This window comes from Peromyscus eremicus, chromosome 10, assembly GCF_949786415.1.
Source record: "Peromyscus eremicus chromosome 10, PerEre_H2_v1, whole genome shotgun sequence".
In the NCBI taxonomy this organism is placed as follows: domain Eukaryota; kingdom Metazoa; phylum Chordata; class Mammalia; order Rodentia; family Cricetidae; genus Peromyscus; species Peromyscus eremicus.
The window spans coordinates 91,655,284-91,680,511 of NC_081426.1; the positions used below are offsets into that span (position 1 = coordinate 91,655,284).

The 25,228-nt window shown below is 41.2% G+C and overlaps 1 protein-coding gene across 7 annotated transcripts in view; it reads left to right on the forward strand.

Moving 5' to 3' along the window:
- Ptpn13 (protein tyrosine phosphatase non-receptor type 13) overlaps nt 1-25,228 on the forward strand; it is a 182,519-nt gene that overhangs the window by 98,388 nt on the left and 58,903 nt on the right. For 5 of the 7 annotated variants that reach the window (XM_059274841.1, XM_059274843.1, XM_059274842.1 and 2 more), the window contains 11 exons: nt 618-837; nt 2,784-2,858; nt 2,976-3,150; nt 3,981-4,134; nt 6,081-6,219; nt 6,995-7,147; nt 9,329-9,511; nt 12,942-13,104; nt 17,684-18,098; nt 18,242-18,336; nt 20,103-20,159. In XM_059274841.1, coding sequence (XP_059130824.1) covers nt 618-837; nt 2,784-2,858; nt 2,976-3,150; nt 3,981-4,134; nt 6,081-6,219; nt 6,995-7,147; nt 9,329-9,511; nt 12,942-13,104; nt 17,684-18,098; nt 18,242-18,336; nt 20,103-20,159 — 1,829 coding nt within the window. The remainder of the gene's footprint in view (nt 1-617; nt 838-2,783; nt 2,859-2,975; nt 3,151-3,980; nt 4,135-6,080; nt 6,220-6,994; nt 7,148-9,328; nt 9,512-12,941; nt 13,105-17,683; nt 18,099-18,241; nt 18,337-20,102; nt 20,160-25,228) is intronic. The other 2 variants (XM_059274844.1, XM_059274845.1) reach the window with 1 other exon arrangement.

The following is a 25,228-nucleotide window of genomic DNA, read 5'->3' on the forward strand; positions in this document are numbered from 1 at the left end:
GACCTTTCTTCACTCCAACAATAGAGTACCATGTTTTCCAGAAAATGCCAAGGAGTTTAAGAGCTCTGTATCAGAACAAGATCCTCAGTCTGGAAACCTTCAGTGTTTGTTTTCCTTTCTTCTAAAGGAGATGTGACAGGAACAAGATTCAAAGACCAAATACTGGAACAAAGATTCTCTGATCACCCTTTCTATCAGGAAATTACAAAAAAAAAAAACAAAAAAACAAAAAAAAAAAAACCCACAATAATCTTAGCAGGAACGGAACATATAGCTATATAGATAATATTTATAAGAGATTTTATACATCATTTCTTTCACTGTGCCACACCATGTCATACCAACTCAGGTTTAGTTCCTAAGTGCTTACATTAGGTAGTTCATAAGTGCCTCTAATTCCAGTTTGAGGAGAGCAAGCACTCTTGGTCCCTGCAGACATTTGCACACATGTGGTGTATATAAACTCACACAAGCACACAAATATATACATTAATTAAAAATAATAAGCCTTTGAAAACAAGTGAATGTTTACATTCATGATACTTTACTTGACATGGAGTTCCCTGAAACGTGCTTTCCCAGCAGCCTTTATTTTTCTTCTCTTTCCTCTGTATTAGACAATATGAAACATCCCTTGACGGCAACTTCATCAATCAGGAGATGATGCTAAAGCGACAAGAAGAGGAAATGATGCAGTTGCAGGCCAGGATGGCTCTCCGACAGTCTCGGTTGAGCCTGTATCCAGGGGACACGATCAAAGCTTCCATGCTTGACATCTCTAGAGATCCACTAAGAGAAATTGCCCTGGAGACAGCCATGACCCAGAGAAAACTGAGGGTAAGGCTGGCCCCAGGCCAGTGTCCAGATTTGCTCTTTGAGGACTGTTAACCAGAGCACTTTGAAAACATGCATTAAGTTTTCCTCAGTGGTGTAGTCACACATAAGCTGTCCATGATGCCAGTAACCTCTCACACATGCTCCTGTGGGTCACAAAGAGCAGACTCCTTTAAAAAGATCTGAAAGGAGAAGGAATGCTAGTTCAGACGAAGAAGGGGCTTGGGGGAGGGGACAAGAGGGGGTGATAGGATATGCTTATGGCCAGAATACATTATATACATGCATGGATGTCATGACGAAACCCATTGTTGTTTATAATTAATATACGCTAATAGAAAGTTGCTGTAGATACCCTAAAGATACAGATATCCTAAAGGTGAAATTGGAATTCTACATTAGTTCTTATTAGGATCAAGCATCTTGTCTGATATTAGAGTCAATATTTAGCTGCTTTCTTTATTTCATTTTCAAAATAGCATTAGGTGGATTAAGAGTATCTTAACTGTACTTTTATGACTTAACATGTATGCCTACACATGGTGGTACATGCCTATAATCTACACTCAAGAGACAGAGGCAGAATGATCATGACTTTGAGATTTACCTGGACGACATAACAATTCCATGGCCAACCTGGGCTACATAGCAAGATCATAGAAAATGTACGTGTATTCCAAGGCATGGTTTCATGTCTTGGTAGTCTCAGCTACTCAGGAGGTTGAAGCAAGGTTGTTGTCTAGCAGTGTGAAACCAGTATGGGCAGCATAGCAAACCTGTCTTGGGAGAAATATTTTTAAAAAACAAAAACATGAATAACATATGCATCATCCTTGAGAGCAACTGGTTTTATTCAATAAAACAGGGAGTTACTTTTTAATAGTAAGAAACTCACTAGCCCATAAATCAAGAGATGAACTACAGAGTTCAAGGTTAGTTCAAAAGTACACAAATGTTTTTAAGTGCATTCCATGTCTCTGCTCAGCCATTCTCAGAATGTTGGCATTGATTGCCTTTTTGGTAAAATTCTATCATCATCATCGTCATTTTGTTCATGGGTGTTTTACTTGCATATATGTCTGTGCGCTGCACATAAGCCTGGTGCCTGCAGAGGATGAAATGGCACATGGAATCTGGAGCTAGAGGGTGTGTGAGTTCAGGGAACGGAGCGCAGTCCTTCCAGAGAGCAGCCTGAGCTCCAGACTGCTGGGCTGTCTCTCCAGCCCGCCTGAGACTCTCCTTGTAGTCCAGAAGACGGTGTTAACTTCAGACCTCGGGTCCTCCCCACAGTACTCAAGGCAGGAGGGGCCGTGCTGCATCTCACAGTTGGAAGCGGGAGGGGATGGCTTTTCTATTTGTCATATTTTCCTTTAACTACTAGACCTTTAATATATTTTTATAAATATACATTGAACTTGGGCTTCCTTCTCAAGAAGTAAACATTTCATTGCCCAGATTTTTTATATGTGGAATTAATTTCTAAGACACTGTACAATTCCAAAGTTTTTAGATTGACAGTGAAATACAACTAAATGTATTATAAGTTAAATGGAAGAAATTTAATGAAATTTTACCAGTTAATTATTCTAACCAAACGTGTCCAATGAAGTGATAAGCCAGATGTCATACAATATACTTTGGGCTTCTAGTGTGATAATTCTGTACAAGCATGAAGGGCACACACATGTGCAGACCTTTTTCATAAGCCTTGGTTTCAGATTCCCACATGAATATGTACACACACAGTGGTGCATATACCATGAAAACTTTGTAGAAAGCGTTCTCCGTTCCTGTCCTAACCAAACCCCATGTATTCCACTGAAAGTTTCTACATTTGTTACGTAGCACCTCCTTCTAATGTATGATTTTATATTCTTGTACTATTTTCCTTTTAAAGAAAGACTAGGATAAATAGTAAAAATAATTTATTCTATTTATGTGACTTGCAGAATTTCTTTGGCCCTGAGTTTGTGAAGATGACAATTGAGCCATTTATTTCTTTGGATTTGCCACGGTCTATCCTTGTAAGTAGTAAAGCTGTTTCTGTCCCTCTTAGAAAATAAGTTGAATGGTTCTCTAACAGCAAGTCTAAATGTTATAATGCTTCCTTTAATAAATACCGTCATTTTTCTCAATTGTAGAATAAGAAGGGGAAGAACGAGGACCATCGGAGAAAAGTGAACATAATGCTCCTGAGTGGGCAGAGACTCGAGCTCACCTGTGACACCAAGACCGTGTGCAAAGACGTCTTCGATATGGTTGTGGCTCATGTTGGCTTAGTGGAGCATCATCTGTTTGCTCTAGCTACCCTCAAAGGTGACTACATGCTTTAATTCAGAGTTCAGAATAGAAAGGTGGCACCAAGATGACCTCCTGTGCCATATCGTGCTGAGCTCCATTTGGGGAAAGAGTAATTAATAGGCCGATTGGCGTTGAGAGACAGAAGGGAGTTAGGGACTTTCCCCAGTTCCATTCATTGTGTTTGTGAGGCTCCTGTATCTGTGGAGAGTTTTTCCACTGCTTGTGTGCGAATAATAAACAATTCATTCTGTAGACTCACCCATTAAGTATGCAACTAGCACTTTTTTGATCCCGGTTTACAATTAAGCAAGTGACCCCAGGGGGTGGAAAAAGCTGGTACCTAGCTCTAGGACTTACTCACTCTCCCTCTGGACTAACCAGGTAATATTGTCTATTTTGAGACAGAATTTCTATTTATTTCTTACACATTCTGTACAAGTCAGATTTGTGGAATAACTATTCTATTAGCAAACAATGGCTAATATTTATGGGCACACTGTGCTCTAATACCTGCCTTCCAGCGTGTTTCATATCCATTTTGTCACTGGATTTTTACAACAACCCTATGATGCAGGAACCACCATTATCCTGATCTCTCAGACAGGAAAACTGATGTCTGGGGTGGAAAAGTAGTTTATCCACACAGGCAGTAAGCGGAGTGACCAGGAGCCGAGTCCAGGTCTGTCTGGGTTAGCCCTGGTTTGAGAGGCCCTGGTGCACACTGAATCCAGCCGTTCCCAGTACTCGGAGCCCACTGTGCTTCTGACAGTCAGTTAAGCAGAAATGCAGACATCAGAGGAAAGAAGACTTGGTGCTTTCTGAATGCCTTTCTCATTCTGTTTCAGAGAATGAATATTTCTTTGTTGATCCTGACTTAAAATTAACCAAAGTGGCCCCAGAGGGATGGAAAGAAGAACCAAAGAAAAAGGGCAAAGCCGCTGTTGAGTTCACTTTGTTTTTCCGGATCAAATTTTTCATGGATGATGTTAGTTTGATACAGTGAGTGCACAAGGGTTTCTTTCTTGCTCTTTCTGGCCCCACTCTGTTGACCTCTTTAACCTGCTGGCACTGGACCCCTTGATAGGGGTCCACGACAATTCCTTCTTCATTTCAAAGGCAGGCAGTGGTCCCTCCTTATCCATGTTTTTGCTGCCACCGTTTCAGTTACTGGGGCTCATTCATGATCAGAAAATACTCTGGAAAATTACATCATCAGAGTTTTTATTAATTTTAAGTTAGGTGTAGTTCTGAGTGTTTTGATGAGATCCTGTGTCATCCTTTTACACCCTGCGTAAGGCATGAGTTGTCTCTTCATCCTGTGTACCCATGCCGTGCACACCCCCTGTGTACCCATGCCGTGCACACCCCCTGTGTACCCATACCGTGCACACCCCCTCTGTACCCATGCCCTGCACACCCCCTCTGTACCCATGCCGTGCACACCCCCTGTGTACCCATGCCCTGCACACCCCCTGTGTACCCATGCCCTGCACACCCCCTGTGTACCCATGCCGTGCACACCCCCTGTGTACCCATGCCGTGCACACCCCCTCTGTACCCATGCCCTGCACACCCCCTGTGTACCCATGCCCTGCACACCTCCTGTGTACCCATGCCCTGCACACCTTCTGCCTATGAGTTGCTCAACGGCATGGTGTTACCAGATCAGCTGTGGTGGCATTGCAGTGCTTGTATACTTGTAACCACTACTTACTGATGGTTCCAAAGCATGAGAGTGGTGATTGGCAGCTCTGGCAGGCCAAGGGAGCTGTACAGTGCTGCTTTTAAGTGAGCCGGTGAAACTCCTTGACTTCCTAAGGAAACAAAACCCTGTGAGACTGCTAACCTCTCTGTCACCTGTGCTTAATCTCTTACTGAACCCAATTGCAAGTTAGCCTTTATCCCGTATACATGTATTTAGGAAAGTACAATGTGCAGGGTCTTCTCATGGCTTCCAGCTTCCATACAGCATGTATTCCCTACAAAGGAAGGGCAATATCAGTATTGCCCTTAAATGATTTCTTTCTTTTTTTATTACTATTTTTTATTGAAAAAAACATACAATAAATTCTAATCACATTTTTGCCCTCCCCAACTCATCCCAGATCTTCCCCACCAACTCAACTCCATATCCCTTTTCTCTTTAAAAAAAAAAAAAAAAAAAAAGAAAGCAAACAAAAGAAACACAGATACACACACACACACAAACACACATACATACACACACACACACACACACACACACACACACACACACACACACACACACACGGAAACAGAGAACAAAGTATACAAGCAAATGACCAATAAAAAAATTCCAAACAAAGCAAAAGGAGACAAAAAAATCTACAAAAAAATACCATTGAGTTGGTTTTGTGTTGGCCATCTACCCTGGGGCACGGGCCTACTCTGAAGTATGGTTACTATATCCAGAGAGACTCCATTGGTGAAAGCCAACTTTTCCTGTGCAAGCAGGTATCGTTTGCAAATAGTTCCTTAGTTAGTGGTGGGAGCCTGTGTCTACTCCCCCATCTCATCACTTGGACCCTGTCTGGTTTGAACCTGTGCAGGCCTTACACATGCTACAGTGTGTGTGAGTTCATATGTATACCAGTCCTGTTGTGTGTACGACACTGTTTCCGTGGACTCATCCATCTTAGAATCTTTCCACCTCCTTTCCACGTAGCTCCCTGAGCCTGGAAGGGAGGGTTTGCTGAAAATAACCCATTTAGGACTGAGTGCTCCAAAGTCTCTCACTCTGTCCATGTTAGTTCCCATCTACTTCGAGAAGAAGCTTCTCTGATGATGGATGAGTTCCTTGAAGGCCTTAGGAAAGCTTAATGACAATCTTAATTAGAAGTGTTGGAAACTGTGGCTATAATCAAAATCATCCCAGCATTCAACCTCAGAAGTCACCGTGTCTATGTGCATCTGTGTTTTCACAGACACAACCTAACATGCCATCAGTATTACCTTCAGCTGCGGAAGGACGTTCTGGAGGAGCGGGTGCACTGTGATGATGAGACCGCCCTCCTGCTCGCGTCCTTGGCGCTCCAGGCCGAGTATGGAGATTACCAACCAGAGGTAGGACTGGTTTTCTCTTCAGAGAGCCGTTTTGTATTGGTAGTTTTGTTTCTTTTCTATATGTGCTTTAGTTTGCTTTCCTTGTTGTTAGGGAATCAACCAGGGCCTGCTGGACAAGCATTTCCCACTGAGTTACAGCCACAGCTTTTTTATTCTTCTTCTTCTTAGCAAAATCATGGTTGATGTCATGATTTTTCTTTTAAACTCCTTTAGTTCCTTGAAGTACCCTGGCTCACCACACACATCACCCCCATCCCATACTTTGACTCTGTACAGTCACATAGTGTGAGGCTCATTTCTCTTTTTAAAACTGTCTTGTTTTGGAGTTTAGGACTATCTAGCTCCAAGCCCTCCTTCTCCTGTGTTCTGAGCAATAAAGAGAGAGGCTTAGTAGAGGAGATAGAGGTCAAGCATGGAGGACTCTGCCTTCCACACAGATCCACACAGCGGCAGGCTGGGAACCTGGCAGAGGTCACTGTATGGCAAACTGTGTTCAAAGCTTCATGTTCCTAAGTGAAAGAGACCCAAGAGAAAGCAGGAGACCAGAGACCACCAGCTTAGCAGCACCCTTAGCTGTCTCGACAAAAGACTCTTAAGCATCTCCTGAAACTTGCCCATCAGTCCAGCTGTTCTGCTCACCGAGGAAGAGAGCTGCATTCTGCAGAGAGATGTAGAATCTCGTCTCTTGGCAGAGGCAAGAACTTCAAGGCAGGAGGAAGAGGCTTCACACCGAGATAGGCAAGTGGAGCTCTCACAACAGCATCCTTTCTCCTAGGTCCACGGAGTGTCCTACTTTCGCCTGGAGCATTATTTGCCTGCCAGAGTGATGGAGAAGCTTGACTTGTCCTATGTTAAAGAGGAGTTACCCAAATTGCATAACACCTATGCAGGCGCTTCCGAGAAGGAGACCGAGCTGGAGTTCTTAAAGGTAAGCATGCAGAGTGACCAGTAATGAGCAGTGTCATGTGCTCAAAATGAGCCAGAGTTGGAGGACACTTCTAAAGTTAGGGGGCACTGTCTGACCCTCTGCAACCTCTGGCTGATTCCTGCCTAAAACTGTAGCAGTTTAATTCTCATGTGTGAAAGAGAAAATGAGATTCAAAGAAAACATGGCATTCCAAGGTCAGTAGCACTGTGAGGGACAAAATTCTTAGTTTAACCTGTATCTATCTGGCTATTAATTCCATGTCTTTATCCTATTCCATACTGAAAAATCAAGCTGCATCATAAAGAAGAGTGAATTTGATGACTGAGTAAATGTGAGATGAACGTTCATGCTCATTCTAGAACTGTTGATTCTTGTTTTTAAGATGTGAGTTAGTCCTTGTACTAGGTGCTAACTAGTTTCTGTGGATGCAGAGATGCAAAGGAAATGGCTTACAGCTTGAGTTCCATCATCAGCTTCCTGTTAGCCTACAAATAAAGTGCATTTGTTACAGAAAAGAAAGCTAAGTAAGCTTTAGTACAAGAAATTTCTCTATTGAGGAAAAGAAACTTGGAGAACATTGTCATGTTGCAGCAGCCCAGGAAGAATAAACCTTCTGTTTGCTGGTCCATAGTGTAGAGAGCCAAGCTTCTCAGCTCGCAGATACCTTGGACAAAGCTCCATTCACTGATTCACAACATCCTTAAAGTAGAATGTATGGTAAGAGAGCCAAAGTGGTTTGTTTTGTTGGAGTCACATTTAAAGTCAAGCTGTGAACTCAATTTTCCGTAGCCATTGTGTTCAGGACTTGAAAGAGCTAAGTAGCATGTATCTTTAAAGGAGGCCATAGATTTCCGCCTCCCTAGTGCAGCCCAGGCCCTGTTCACCTCATGATAGCACTTTTCCGCCTTTTCCATCTTAGCCCTTAGGTGAGAAATGATGCAGAGTTGGGCTCTTTAAAGATGGCTTTAGATTTATTTATTATTTTTAATATTATTTGTATGTGCACTCATGCATGTGTGTGCATGCCTTTACATGAGTGTAGGTGTCCACGGAAACGCAGGTGGGATGCTGTGGGATGTTCTGTATGTCAAGTGTGTTGCTGATTGGTCAATAAATAAATCACTGATTGGCCAGTGGCTAGGCAGGAAGTATAGGCGGGACAAGAAGGAGAATAAAGCTGGGAAGTGGAAGGCTGAGTCAGAGAGACACTGCCAGCCGCCACGATGACAAACAGCATATGAAGATGCTGGTAAGCCATGAGCCATGTGGCAAGGTATAGATTTATGGAAATGGATTAATTTAAGCTGTAAGAACAGTTAGCAAGAAGCCTGCCACGGCCATACAGTTTGTAACCAATATAAGTCTCTGTGTTTACTTGGTTGGGTCTGAGTGGCTGTGGGACTGGCAGGTGAGAGAGAGAGATTTGTCCTGACTGTGGGCCAGGCAGGAAAACTCTAGCTACATGTCAGAGCCTCTGGAGCTGGAGTTGAGGCCATTGTGAGTCACCCATGGGTGCTGGGAACCAAACTCCAGTCTTCTCTGCAAGACAGTATGTGATCTTAACCACTGATCCACCTTCCAGCCCCAGCATTATAATTTTAACTTGTCTTTCCTAATTACATTTTTACTGACCACTTTCTCATGGTTTATTTTCCATTCACTGAACTTCTTTATCATGTGTAGACATAACCCTTCAGCCTCATTCACATCTGATTGCCTCTTAATAAACTACATTTTCATTATGTGTTACAGATTCCGGTCCTTTGTCGGATGCATGCCTTACATTTATTTACCTGTTTCTCAGTTCATGTTTGTCTTTGTATCCTGTCATTGACTTCTCATGTCCAAGTCTTTGTTAGTGCCATGACTTCTTGTTACGTCTTGGAGGAAACTTGGTGATGCTTTGGATGTTTTTTGTGCCCTGAGTGCTCTCAGCTGACCCCTGCATAAAAAGTTCCTCAAGTGTTAGACACTCCACTCCTGTATTTAGGCCTGGGATGCATTTGGGTTTGTTTTCACTTATCATATAAAGTGAGCATTGGGAATAGTCTTTGGAATGTGGATCCCAAATGTTATAGCAGCATTGCTGAGAAGCCTAACTGCCATGCTGAGAGCACTGACCCAAGTCCAGCTCCTCCCCGTACACCACTGTTTATGGAAGTACACCTTCTGTTCCAACAGGTCTGCCAGAGGTTGACGGAGTACGGAGTACATCTTCACCGGGTACACCCAGAAAAAAAGTCACAGACAGGAATACTGCTTGGTGTGTGCTCCAAAGGTGTGCTCGTGTTTGAAGTTCACAATGGAGTACGCACCTTGGTCCTTCGCTTTCCATGGAGGGAAACCAAAAAGATTTCCTTCTCAGTATGTCCATTTTAACGTCTTTCATTGTATTTTTAATTGATGTAATCAGTTTTAATTGTAACGTATTTACTGACTTTCTTTAGTAAACTTTAGTACTACTTAAAGCTCTTTTTCCCTTTTTGTTATAGGTGAGATTTTATTTGTTTCTGTTTTTTCAAGGCATAGGATGCATTCCTAACTAGTTATATGCTCAATTAACTTGAGTTAAATTACAACCAAGTTGAACTTTCTGTTATGTGAAAACTTACTCTACAGCCATAATTTCTCAGGTAGAGAAATCCCCTAATATTTTAAGATCCTGGTCTTCCTTCTAATATACCCTGTCAAACGCAAGAGTGGATCTCCCATAGCACCTGTTATGTGAGTCCAGAGATCCAGGCACCACTGAATTTAATAAACTAGTCTCATGACTTTCTGTAATTTTAGATTTTAATGTCTACTCTATGGTGATAAAATTAGAAAAGTGATTTTTGTTTTGTTTTTTAAGACAAGGTTTCTTTATGTAGTCCTGGCTGTCCTGGAACTCATTTTGTAGACCAGGCTGGCCTCGAACTCAGAGATCTGCCTGCCTCTGCCTCCTGAGTGCTAGGATTAAAGGCATGTCTACCACCGCTATCACCACCCACCTTAGAAAAGTGATTTTTAGGAAAAGAATAGGTTTAAAAAGATAGTGAACTCTAAATGCATGTTCTGATTTTAAATGCAGAATATCTGAATATTGAAGTATCATCTAGCAAACCTCAGAGATGGACAAAAATGTGTTTGAGCATTTATTTTCTAATAGTATATGAGGATTACTGATATTTGGGCTGACATATGTTCTCACCAAAGTAAAGCTTATTAAGAATGTAAAGGTTATTGTGCCTGACAGTTATGTGGCTTGAGCAGTTTATGGGGCCACTGGCAGTGGGACCAAGATTTATCCCTGGTGCATGAACTGGCATTTTGGAGCCCATTCCCAGTGGAGGGATGCCTTGCTCAGCCTCAATACAGGGGGAAAGGATTTTGTCCTGAACTCAGCTTGATAAACCAGACTTTGTTGACTCTCCATCAGGGAGGCCATACCCTCTCTGAGGAGTGAATGGGGGCGGGGTGGGGGGGGAGGTGGGAGGTGAGGTGGGAGAAGGGGATGGAGGAGGAATGTTGGTATGTAAAATGAAAAGAAAAAAAAAACACAAAGATTATGCTGGATTCTGAACAATGATTAACCCGGGCACCTCAAAGTCAGCTCTAAACCTAGGGGTTAGTTTTCTCCTGTGAAATCTGGAAGTCCACTGAGATTATCAGATAACAATTCATCCTTTCTTGAAAGCCCAAACTACCCTCATCTTCCCAGAAGTGTTGAAACCAGGAAATTACCTGGATTTAATTTAATTTCTTCAAGTGGAAATTTAAGTAGAGCAAGTATTTGAAGGAAACTTGGGTCAACAGTGCTCTTTACCCACCTCAGCTCTCACCAGAGTTCCCTTGGGTGAGTTTTCCCGTCCATTCAACCACCCAACAGAATCAAACATTCTTCTAATTTGTCTCAAGCCAGCACATTGTCTGTGATAACACTTTTTGTAATTACTCTGGACCTACCACTCACCTCTGGTGGGCTTCTGTGCCCTGTCTCGTATTTACCGTTAGCTGTCTAATCTAGGCCTTAGTGCTGCGGCTTTTTTGACAATTCGCTTTTCATGTTACTACTTCGGTCACTAGATCTGCAGCTGTGCGTTTTAGTGTCCTTGTGACCCACCTGACAGTAGTCCTGCGGACATTTGTCAGGAAAACATACCCAACTGCCTGAGGAGTTACTAGGTGTGCCCATAGTCAGATTCTGGTTTGATGTCACTGTGTTTTTAACCCAGTCTACTTGATGGGTTTCCCTTTTAACAAAGTAAAATCCGGTTCAGTCCCAAAGATTCATTAGTGGCAATATTCTACCTAGAATTTAAGAATGTTTCTCTATTTTATCACATTTATTATAATTTATTTTTGTCGTTGCATTCTGTTTACAGTATTTGCACATTGTTTTCTCATTATAAAGATCTTAAATGTAAATTTATGTAAGGAAGGTCTATTTATAAATCAATGAGGCCAGATTTTGTGAGCACAAGAGGCTTAGGTAAACACTCTTATTATAACTTTGGGCTCCTATTAAATTTGACTTTTCTGTGCCTATGTCTGTGTTCTGAAATAAAAATAATAGAGACTAATTTGCATAGTAGGTAATAGGTAGAGTACAGTCTAACTGCATTTAAGTAAGTGCCTATTATTAGCTATGGCCCCTGGCCTGTTGGATGCGTCACGGACCATCTGCAAGCCTCAGAGGCCACAGGTTCTGGGAGCCCTCTTCCCTAAGATATATCTTTCAAGAAAGAGCAGCCAAATAAAATTGATTTATTATTTTCCTACTTTTCTTGGATTTGGTAAAAAAAAAAAAATAGCCATCTCTAAATATAAAAGTATTTAGTGTCTCGAGTTTACATCACCTGGTATCACTCTATTTACACATTTTCTTTTTTTTTTTTTTTTTTTTTTTTTTTGCTTTAATCCCCTCCTGGCTTTTTGTCTGGGATGCCGTGTGGTCACAACTGCCTAGACTAGTCTTGAGTTCCTAGAATCAGGTGACCCCTCTTGCCTCATCCTACCATGTACTTGGGAATACAGGACATACCACCCCTGCCCAGCTACCTACATGTTCATTAACTTCCCCAATCCACCATTCCAACCTTCATACCACCCAGATTCTCCTTAACTGAATCTTAACTCTTTACTGTTAATTTTTAAAATGTCTTTTACATAGTTCTTACCATTTTATTAACATTTGTAAACATTCCCATCAAGTCAAATATAAATATTATTACTTTTAAAAATTATTTCAATCTGGGAGGAACATATTCGGATACACATTTCCCCGAATACTGTCTTATGTAACCCTAGATACTTTTTAAAAAGATGTATTTGTTTTTATTTTATGTGTGTGAATGGTATGCCTGCATGAATGTCTGTACCACCTGTGTGCTGTGCCTATGGAGGCCAGAAGAGGGTGTCAGATCCCCTAGCTGGGGTTATAATACTAAGTACGAGATGTTAAAACCTGGGTCCTCTGGAGAGCAGCCAGTGCTCTTAACCCATGAGCCATCACTCCAGCCCCACTCGGTGTAATTTTTTAAATTTCCCTTGATGATGAATAAAGTACATGGAAGCTACAGTTGCTGAAAGTGGCAGTTAATACTGATTTATTTACCAAATTTGTTTCGATTTAGAATTGTAGTTCCTATATTTATATTTATATTTATGTTTATATGTGGTATCAGTTAAAGGTCCCTTATACCTAATAATTGAAAATATACATACCTCTATTTTCTGATAATAGGTTAGAATATTTGGTCATATGAAAGTCCCAGGAAAACTTCCTGTTATAGACTCCTGATTTATATTACAGAAAAAGAAAATCACGTTACAGAACACGTCCGATGGAATCAAGCACGCGTTCCAGACGGACAGCGGTAAGGCATGCCAGTACCTGCTGCAGCTCTGCTCTTCTCAGCACAAGTTCCAGCTGCAGATGCGGGCGCGCCAGAGCAACCAAGATGCCCAAGACATTGGTAAGGAGGAGTGGGCTGCATCACGTGACTCCGGGATATGGGCATGATTTTTGCCATAGTTTTTTAAAAGAAACTCAGAAAGTGTTTAGGATGAAAACTTACAGGGTATCTCTTTGTTAAATGTCTAAATTAAATCTGTTGTCAAATCAGCTTACTATTCACTTGGAAAACTGCACTGCAGATAAGCACAGACTTCAAAAAGTGTTTAAAGGGTTTAACTAGGTTTTAGCTTATAATTATGAAATTATATTATACAAGTTTTTTGACTATTTTATTTCATATGTATGTGTGTTTTGCCTGAATGTGTATCTGTATACCACATGTGTGCAGGGCCCACAGAAGCCGGAAGAAGGTATCTGGTCCTCAGGAACTGTAGTTACAGATGGTTTTAAACCACCCTGTGTGCTGGGAATCAAACCTGGGTCTTATGGAAGGGCAGCTAATGCTCCTAACTGCTGAGCCATCTCTAAGATCTTAACAGACTATATCATGTGGGCTCTAGGATACACATAACTTACAAGAGGAAGGTCTGAGCTCGGGAGAGGTAGGTAATCCTTGGCTTGGGTTTGAAGGATAAATGCTGAATAGTCTGGAGATGAGTGTGGGGAAGAACAAGCAAGCAGGATAGCAGGGGAAGTGGTACCTCTGCAGTGAAGTCAGGCATTGGAGTGGCAGATCACCACCTGCTAGTTCATCTGGAATCATTTCTGTCTGGAAGCTATGGTAAGTAACCATAGCAACCAGGACAATGGGTTTTCAGCTGCCAAAACAGTCCGGTTCTGGACAGAACTCTCTGTGAGAGCTGAAATATTTAAAGCTAATTCTGCACAACCACATGTTGAGATTAAAGTGATTTGAAATCACTTCTTTCTGATAAATCCCTACAGACCTAAGTGGATCACTCTGAAGTGTGGGAGTGAACGTTTAATAGCATACTCCGGTGATCCATGTTTCTGAATTCTTTTCTGGGACTTTCATTCTGAAATCTTACAGAAAGTTTTTCCTCTAGCATGGACTGGGGGCTGGCAGACTGTAAGAAGATGTTTGTCACCCCTCAGGATCTAAGTGGAGGCCATGTGTTCCCCTAACATAAGGTTCTAGGAGCTTATGTGAACCTACAGAATCTTTGGGAGTTGCATCCCTAGAATCTACATTTTCACTGAATTTCTTCATATATAAATTTTAATATTTTTAATAATTTTAATGATAGACTTGGCTATTATCACATTACCTTTTATTTTCCTACTTTGCTTTGCTAAAAATTGTACAAGCTTCTACATTTTTTTTAAAGTACAACAAAGTACCAAACCGATTAAAGATATCAGCATTCCTGCTTGGATCAATGTTCAGTACAAACCAGACTGAACAATGAGAGATCATATCATTTTATATGTGATAGAGTAGGGAGAAATCAGAAGATAGAAGTATGAGGTTGATCCTCTCTTCAATGTTTCACATGAAATGCAGTTTGGGTATCCCATACCCACATTTTGGAGAGACTAGAGTGTTTCTCATTTTGAAGTTTTTAAGAGTTTGGAATATCTACAAACCCATAAGGAGATGCATGTGAGGGATGGGACCTAAATCTAAACAGAGTCTGTGCCTCATCTTCCCCTCACACATGTGGACCTGCAGGTGATTTTATACTGTTTCTTAATATTCTGACTGAGACCTGTCAGATGAAGCCAGGCACTGAGTTTCTACTTGAAATGTCTGTTCAGCACTCAAAGTTTCAGCTCTTAGAGCATTTTGGATTTTGGATTTTCACATTAAGAGAATGTTTGACCTACAGTTATGCACAATTCTTATCTTGAGTAAAACTGCTGATATTCAAACCAGAGTGTTACAGATCAGAAGTCTCAGGCATACTACAAAAGCTCTCTGTTTTAGTTCCTCCATCTGTAAAATTATTGTTGCAGTAATAATCTATATATCAAAAGGTCATTGCAAAGTAAATCCATACCTGTAGAGTACTTTAAGCGCATCTAGCAGACAGGGTTGAGGACATAGAGTTGAATGGGAATGTACTTGTCTAGTATATATGAGGTCCTGGGTTCAGTCTTCATCACTGCATTATCACTTTTCTCTACCACTAATCAGCAATAGTGTACCACTAATACTTGTAGGAGCAGTGGTGGTATGACAGCAGTAGAGTACCCCCGCCACTCTGCTGCGTGCTTCTGTACCGTATGCCATACACCATATATCACATACCATACACCCTGCAGTAGTAGCATGTCATGTACAAATGACCTTAGGGAAGAAACTGAATTTTCAGAGTCTCATTTTCTTTCTCCACATACTCTGCATATTTTACAAACTCAGTTCCAGACTTTCAATATCAAGTTAGCCTTGAAGTCATGGAGAAAACACTCCAAGATGGTATTGTCTCTATACTTCCCCATATTTTATAAAACCTTCAAAGGAATTATGTCCCACTTTGAGTTGTGTTAGAAGTAGCCATGTACTTATTTACCTGCCTGAACTAAACAAGTGAAAATTACTGGTATAATCCATAGGAGGGTGGTGGACTAACACATGTATGCTATATATTAGTACTGGAGAATGCTGATTCTCTAAAGAACCCTAGAGGTCATTAAGTCCCAGTTTTCCTAATAAGGAAATAAGTTCAGAGTAGAAAGTGTCTCCCCTAGTTAGATGATGGTAAGAATCCAGTGGGGAGGGGGTCGTTCAATGTTGGTCTCCTCACTCCTAGCAAGAGTTTATATACAGCTAACTTTCATGGGATGAAAAAAATAAATCATTTATTTAGCACATACTATTAAGTAGTAAGTACTAAGGAATAACAGAATAAATGGAGTCTATCTTCAAAAGAGCCTATGGGAAAGTCAGCAATATGAGGAAGCAGAGAATGCTGAGGAGACCGAGCAAGAGCAAAAGTGGATCAGAAGGAGCAGCTGAGGCGCAGGCTGTGTGTGAAGCCAGCAAGGCTGTGAGCCTTAGGCTGACTCACAGCACCAGTGTCAGTTACAGCTCCTCCTGTTTTCCCTTGCTGTTGGTGCATGCTGGGTCTGCTCCAGGTAGAAGGCAGTGGAGTTGATCAGCAATGGTTGTACTCATAGCCCGTGACTGTGAGGCAGTGAGCTGTGGATGGATTTGAAAGGGACAGTCCTTGATATGCTCAGGAGACAAAACCTATTGAACTGATCCCCCTTATTGCTGCCAATTTTGGATGTCAGGTGTTTAACTATCACTGAGTTGACTGTTTTCTTCTTAGATTAAAGAGTCCTGTCATAGTAAAAGAGAATAGAAATAATGTTTTCCACTCTAATAAAAACCCCATAGATTAAGTTTAAGATGATTCTGGGGATTCTTGGGTACAGACGAAAATCTTGAATTCTGCTTCCGTCATAGAAAAGGACCACTGTTTCCTGGTGATAATGAGGCATGTTAATTCAAGGTTCATTCTGATGCATGAATATTACTAATCTTCTCAGAAATAGAAGATAAGTGAGATGGAGTCTAAGTCAGCAATCACAGCATTTTCTCTTTAAAAAGAAGTTCTTCCAGCTGTTTGACATACTTGTCACACTTTCCTGCAAATGGAGTGTACCCCTATTTTGCTAGTTACCGTGGGACCCAGAGAATGATTTGTGATATGGTTTGCCTAATTCACAGACAACAAAATCATTTGAAGCTGTGTCCCTAGGTCTTGTTTGCGTGTGGTACAGCGCCTTTGCTAATGGCTTCAGATGTCAAAACACTGCAGTGATGATGGAGGATAACTCAGGCTTGACCTGAAGTAGTTCTAAATTTAACTTCTAAAAGCAGGCTTTAGGTCTTCATTTATAGTAAACAAAATGTAAGCATAGTCAATCCCATGCTTACAGACACAAAAAGGGAAGAAGATGGTGGTCATTTGACTGTCCCTGGCTCTAGTGCCTCGTTAATTTGTAAAGTGGAGATGGGAAGGTGGAGTTGGCATAGTAGTATAATAGCATGAAAATTTGCCCTAAAGGTGTTTGGCTTATAACTGCATTATTGAGCTACAGTGTATAAAGCTTACAATTGTGATGTTTATTCTCACTGGTTTTTTGTGTATCTGCAGAGTGGTGTGATATCTTCTCAGTCTATAGTAAGCTTTTTAAAAATATAATAATCAAGGATTTCTTCTGCTAAAGCTCTCCTCTGCAAAGCTGCCTTTTCAGACATGGCAACACATCCTGGTTTCATCAACCCTCCTCCCCATTCTCAGTTTGCCGATATTTCAGCAGAAATGCTATGGGGTTAAAAGTCCGTTGTCAGTGTAGAAAGCCATAAGGAATTTGGGGTGTACCAGCCTAAGTCTCAAACATCACAGGATGAAAGAGGGTTAGTAGGTGAAGTAAGAAATGCTTAGGCTCAGGCTGGTGAACGCAACAAGGATGGAGTGGTGTATGACAGTCAGGACGCTCGGACTCCTTCCTAAAACCCTCCGGTGCCAACTTTGGAAGCTCCCAGCTATGCTGGCCGTTGAGATGATTAAAACCTGCATGCTGTATTTTGCCTATTAAAGTAACTCTTCTCATGAAGGTACTGCAGTGTTTCCACCGTGTAAAGCAATCCTGTTTCCTTGTAGAGAGAGCTTCGTTTAGGAGCCTGAACCTGCCAGCAGAGTCCGTTAGAGGATTTTCTATGGGCCGCGCGATCAGCACTGGCAGTCTGGCCAGCAGCACCCTCAACAAACTTGCCGTCCGACCCCTGTCGGTACAAGCTGAGATTCTGAAGAGGCTCTCCTGCTCAGAGCTGTCGCTTTACCAGCCATTGCAGAACAGTTCAAAAGAGAAGAATGACAGAGCTTCATGGGAGGAAAAGCCTAGAGGGATGAGTAAATCCTATCATGACCTCAGTCAGGCCTCTCTCTATCCTCATCGGAAACAGGTCATTAACATGGAGTCCCTACCACCAGCCTTTGCGGAGATGGTGGGCAAACCACTGTACCCGATGGCCAGATCTGACACAGAGTCATTGGCAGGACTCACAAAGCTTAATAAGTAAGAGCGTGATTGACTAACCCAAAGTAGCTACTTGTAAATTCCACATTTCATGCATTTGGTTTTGTTGAGACATTTTATTACTTTCACCATTTTCTTCTTACATTGACACTTCCCCTCCTACCTTCCTTTTCCCTCTTCAGTTCAAAGTCTGTTGCCAGTTTAACTAGAAGCCCTGAGAGGAGGAAACATGAATCAGACTCATCCACTGAAGACCCCGGTCAAGCATATGTTCTAGGTCAGCACTGCCAAGCTCTCCTTTCCCTCCAGAGCTCCTGCTTCTAGTGAAGGGAGCAGATCCGTGTCAACTGCCAACCTGTTGCTGTGAATTCTAATTGCTCAGACTGGGAATATTTAAAATGCCTCAAGTAGAAGTCAGTCCCTGACTGAACTTGGGACGGCTTCATGCCAGTACTGCTTAGCTTCCTCTTGGTCACGTGGCCATGGGCGTCCTAGAGAGTACCTGGGCCTTGCACACAGCTCTGCATTGCTTTCCCTGGCCACCTTCCTACAAGCTGTGTGAGCGGGCTCTGAGAGTGCTGTATTTTCTTTTTGAAGGATAGATTTAGGTTTCTTTTAGCTTAAGGATTGGAATAGCCTCCAAAACCTTTGATAACTTTGTGAAAACCTCTATGGTTGATAGATGGCAATTTTTAATTAAGTTTTTTTTTCAGATTTTACCAACTTGTTACTTGGAGCCTATTAATTACTTGGGTCTTGAAATTGTGTGACTCTGGGTGATGTGGTGTACTCCTGTAATCCCAGCTTGGAAGGAGACTGAGGTTATAAGATTATGAGTTCAAGACCAACATAGTAAGCCCCTGTCCCTATTAAAGGGGTGTATATGAAAGTGTACCTACATGTGTGTGTGTTATGTATACCTGAACACCACCATACGTTGAATAGTTCTTTGCCTTGTGCATCTTAAAAGGGAAATCCAGTGAAGCCATTGTCAAGGAGAGTAGATATTTGAGCATAGAAAACTGAACTGTTGCTCAGCTGAAGAGAGAGAGGAAGAGGATCCCTCCTCTTGTGTCATCAGATTCTACTGATTCCTCTCCTTAGACCACAGTTTGTCCAAAATTAACAGATGTTAAAACTTAGTTTTTCAGTTTGTAGTTGGATTGGGGATACATAGAATAAATGAAGTCACAGGAGAACTCTTCATTGTAGTTGATATTTATGGCAAGCAACATGACTTTGTGGATGGAGGCATTCACATCTTTCAGAGGTTATACTATTACCAGTTTTGAATCAGTGGAAAAGACTGAAGCAGATAAAACTCAAGATTATGTCCCATAGGATAAACCTATATTGAAATTTAGGGTAAGAGAGACTGAGCATTGTAGGAAATGATTTTTAAAGTATGTTTACATATAATGAGACTCATGAGCTGTAAGATTATCCCATTTGGAAGACTTCATTCTTCATGGAAAACCTGTGATATCAAGAGAGTCATAACTGTCCCACAGTAAAGCCTGAATAGCCTGCTGTGGGGTGTGGCTCATAGTCCCAGCACGTGTAAGGAGGAGGCGAAGGGTCAGGAGCTTAAGGCCAGCGTTGCCTGTGTCGTATGTGTGAGGCTAGCCTAGGCTATACAGGATCAGAAATGAAATAAAGCAAACCTGTCAGATCTATTTATTTTCTGAATTTTTTTATTTTATCCATTCATTGAATATTACATTTTCTTTTAACATTTGGACAAGTATTTTTGAAACTCATTTTGTTATAAATATTTTACATTCGATATATCTAACTGTCACTGTCAGAAACAACACATTTGAGTTTAAATATGTGGCCCCAAACAAGTTAATAAGCTTAATTATTATTTAGAAATAGTATGCCCTTTGTGATAAGACATTTCTCTCAGTGTAAATTGAAGAAAACATTGCTGCCTTAATGTTTCATTGATTTTTGTGGAGTTTTCCAAAAAAAAAAAAAAAATTTACTTCTGTAGTTTCTGACCATTTTATAAAATGTCTAATAATTTAATTTATACCACAGGAATGGCTTTGCCTAGTTCTGGAAAATCTTCATCCCAAGTACCCTTTAAAGACAATGGTAGGTTTACAAAATGTTTTCCCTCATTCCATCATATTTTTTTTCTTTTCTTGTACCTTACATGATGATCTGGGCATAAGTGTGGAGACTTCATTCCAAGCCAAGAACTTAGGCCTTGGTCACAGTTGAAGACGGGGTGGCAGGGCGATGGGGCCTGTGATTGTGGCTGTTGCTGATACAGGAATGAATGAGAGGTTAGGAAAGGACACTGCTTGGAAGGGTAAGGCAGTGGCTTGGGACAGAGATAATTTTGAGGTAATTTGAAGGGGATGCTTGAGCTAAGTCGTTCTGTTGTTTCTCAAATACCAAAGGACTGTACTCAAGACCTCACAGGATTTTCTCATAGAAAACAGTAGAAATAAGCATTTCAGATGGAGGGCACAGTCTGATTAGAGACTAGAAGCATGCAAAAATAATAGCAAGGTTGTTGGTGAAGAAGGATATGGGGTCAGCATGAAGTTGGAGCACACAGTGGAACCAGTTTTAAGTCTTTTCCTGAATATTAGAAGACTTTATTAAATGTGTATCTTCCCAATTTAGACACTAAGAAAAAAAAGCTGTAGGGAGATGGCCGACTGGACAGTGACTTGAGTCTGTATTCAAACTGTTTATAGTTTAGATTGAAAATGTTTATCTTACTTGATCTTTCTAACAGCTTTATGGGTAGAAAATAGTCCCATTATTATCTACATACATACATACATACATATATAATGTATTACTCTGCTCAACTCTTACCCTTAAATCCTGAAAGCTGAATTATCAGAAGCCTGTGAGAAACAAGCAGGTTTACAAAGAAAGTTAATGATGTTATTGAGGTTGGTAAGACAGCTCTGTGGTTAGACTTGCTCTTGTCCTTGCTGAGGACCTGGATTTGGTTCTGGCATCCACATGGTCGCTCACAAAGGCCTGTAGCTCCACCTCCAGGAGCCCTCTTCTGGACTCCTTGGGCACCTACATGAATACCCACGGACAGATAGGCAGACATGCACCTAATTTAAGAGAATAAATAATGAAGCAGCTAAATTTGATGACTCTAAGTTTAGTTCTAATTTTCCTAATAGTAAAGACAAAAAAGAAAATTATGAAGTAAGGTCGAACTGTATAGAATTGGTGCTTTTGTAGGCTAAAACTTCAAGCACCAACATGCTCACGCCTCATTCTCCAATAGAAATAAACGTACCAGTTATTCAAGAGAATGAATTTGTGTTGGGAGTAAAATTGTTTCAAAAATTATAAATCTAGATGCTGTCTTAAATACTCATGGGAAATGAAGAAGAATTTTTTTTATCTCCATTACAAATCCTCAGAAAAGCTGAAGGCATATCCTAGGAGTCAAACTAAATAAGATTGTACACGGGCCTCCATCACACAGACTTCTTCCATGGACTGAGTTTTGATCACCTGCATAGTTCACATAATTTCACTATTAACATGTCTGCAGTGGTGATAATGTGGATTAACGGTTACTAAGACTGTATATTACTTCTCAGTTAGTCCCCACAATACCCCTGTCTGGTGGGTGCTAATGTTATTTCCTTCCCACAAATGAGAACCTGGAGATCAGCTCTGAAAAGATGATGGAAAGCAGTGAGTCATGATCTGAATGCACAGTTTGTTTCCAGAGGCCAAGCGCCAGTCCACTCTTGAGACCCCTCCTGGCATGACACCGCCTAACTACTAGAAAGAAATAGGGCATCTCCCTGCTAAGCTTGGGGAAGGGGTTTGCTACTAATTGCTCTGTGATGATAGCACACAGGTGTTTTGATTTCAATTCTGATAGACAAGAATGTGAATCTGTACCAACTATCCATGAGCATATATGGACCTAAGAATTTTTTTCTCTCTCTAAGTTTTTAGAAGCCTCATCTCACCATCTAGCCTGAAGGGTCGGTCACCTGCCTACAGAGGGACACAGTCGGTCTTTTTTTTTTTTTTTTTTAGAATTCCTTTTGAACCTTCCCAACTAAATTCGATTAAAACTGTTGAGAATTAAGTTTTCAGCTAAGCAGTAGTAGTGTACACCTTTAGTCCCAGCATTTGTTAGGCATAGACAGGTGAATGAATCTCTGTGAGTTCAAGGCTAGCATGGTCTACATAGTGAATTCCAGCACAGCCAGAGGTACATAATAGACTGTCTCAAAAAAATAAAATAAAATATAATAAAATAAAATAAATAAATGAAGTTCTCTTGGTCCAGAGTAACATAGCAGGTCCTTTATCCAGTATCAATCCTAATATCACCTTATGGCCAGTTGCTAATGCCGGTAACACAGTGTTCAAGGATAAATGAAATTCTATAGTATATACTCGAACTTGTTCAGATGTCAAGACCATGGTGGTGTCAAATGCTAATCTTCCTGTTAGTAAGATTCAGTTAAAATACCTTCAAAGCTGAACATGATAATTAAAAATGAAAGTCCAAGTGCCCTTGAAAACTGAGTAGACAAGAAAACTCACTAGATGCATAAGAGGTAAACTGAGGAATGAAAGGAACCTAAATGTTTGTCTACACCACGCCTTTTCATTCTGTGGGTTGTGTTGTGTGGGCCTGATAGATGGTACATAACCAACTGTCTGAACTACTATGTGCTGACACAGAAATTACAGAATATACTTTCCATCATAATGGATAGCAGATGAAACAGTGTAACAGAGCTGGGTGTGGTGGTGCGCACCTTGAATCCCAGCACATGGGAGGCGGAGGCAGGCAGGTCTAGGTCCAGTCTAACCAAGGTACACAGTAAGACCCTTGTCTACAAACAAAGAATGGCTCAGCAGTTCAAAGAGCCTGTTTTATACCAGTGTGGGGCCACTGGCCCATTAGCCCAAGATGTGAAGTAGTTCTCTTCCCTGGGGTAACATTACCCAGAGCATCTTCTCAGTGGCTCTTCCATTCAGGCAGCCTGAGGCTGCCTAATATGGGCTAGGGTGTAGTTTATAACTCAAAGAATATGTTTTCCTTGCCTAGAAAGCAGTGGAAACACTATTCCACTCACTAAAATCTGTCTCCAGCATAGCTTTTGCCTTGTCAGAAGAAAGTCGTGCTGTTTCTAGGTGATTGAACTCGTCATGAGTGTTCTGACTGCATAGCTTCCACAGGAACTTCTAAGAGATGAGCAGGCCCTAGTGCAAGGGCTCACACACGATCCTGTCACTGTTTCCAGGTAGACGTGACTGGGTATAGCACAGGCATGTTTACTTAAAAGAACTGGAAATTTTAAGTTAAGATTTTTTATTTTTAAATAATTGAAAAAATGCTGTATTTATAATATATGCTAGTAGGAAAAGAGAACTGTTTGGGAGATTTAATAAGTCCTTCTTATATTCATGCATTCGTTTGTGTTTGTTTTCATAAAGTTAAAATAACCCAGAACTCTCTTCATAAATGAAGCACACAGAGACTCGGCAGCCCTGGTCATTGACTAGCACTGCACATAACTTGGTTTACCCAGGCACAACACCTGTGTACAGAGAACTGAAGGGAGCCCACATTCGGCTTGTACGGATGCTGAAGTGTTAGCACCTCCACAGGTGATCCTGTAGACACCACCGAGGCTGAGCAAAGAGTGCTTGGAAACAGGGCAGGGGTTGAAGGGCGTGCAGCAGAACTGCCTTCCAGTTCTAATCAAGGATTCCTTCAACTCCTGCTGCACCATCTACTCGGGAGCATCCTACCTGCTTCCTTGGTGTCACCTCCTTCATGCCCAGCGGGGAGAGGCCATCCAGGCTGTCACTCTGCAGCGCTTTCTAGGACCCCTCTATAGTCCTGACACCTGCTTTTGGAATGCAGATGTTTGATTGACATATTTTCCCTTTTATTATGAATGTGGGTTTTTTTTCTGACATTATTAATAGCAGTCTGTTTTGTGCTAAAGCTGGAGCTTGGCCTCCTCACACTTGCTAGCAGGTTTCATATCCATTGCCTTGCTTTGTTTCTTCAAAATGCCTAATGATGGGTGCTGATAGTCGCTCAGTAGATATTTGAAGGATGGTAGAATAACCAAAATGAGTAAGTGCTGAAGTCACAGTCAAGAATCTTTGAGTAAGCAAGCTCTGTTGTTTCTAATTAGGGAGATACATGTGCGCGCACGCATGCACACATACACAAACTACATGCATGCACATACATGCACTCATACACACACACACACACACACACACACACCAGATGAGTGTTATGAATAATTAATCCTGTTACCAACCTGTTAGAGGTGGAAGTGAAGAAACTGCCCATCTCCTTTGAAAGAGCACTTAGTGACTCTTCACACATACTTCATAAGACCATTCATAAAACTTGACAAGAGGCAGAAATACTCTGTATAAACCAGGTGGACTTTTGCTTTCCAATTGTGAGTAGAGTTTCCATTTAAAACCTTGCAGGGTTACATGCCTTTATATTCTTAAGCCACAGTAAACAAGAGAGTACCCCAGAAGCCATCATTTTCCCCTAGTCTAATTTTTATTTTATCCTGCCCATACTGCCAGGGAATTCGTTTTTCTACTAACTACATGCGTTTGGACTTAACAAGTGCCACAGAATGATGAATCTCATCAGTTTCTAAATCTCAATTTCCTATGCCTCAAGTAATTAAATCTGAAAATTGGAGGGGGCGAGGGTGGAAAATTCAAAGTGACTCACTGTGCAATTGCTTTGCAGTATACTTTGATTATATCTGCAGTATTTTCTTAGCACCTCAATTAAATACTTTTTTATTTCAGCCATTACTGTGACCTTACTCTTGTTTGCTTTATTTTGTTTTGGGGTCTTGTCTATATTGTTTTATGTTTGTTCCAACCAAAAACTAAAGCTCATTGCCCATTTTAGGAAAAAGGAATTGAGGCTGTTTAGACAGTGTTGTCAAAGTTGCTCAGGAGACAGCTGGCGTGTTTGTCTTAGTACTGTCTGGTATACATGGGTCCCCGTAGCATTAGCCAGTGATGTTCTGTGTGATGTCACCAGAAAGTCATCAGATGCCACATTGCTACCACTGTTGGCGATGACCAATACCTTCTAGTTGTAAAGGGACGTGTGAGCTACAGACAGATCAAATGTGTTAAGATGGCCC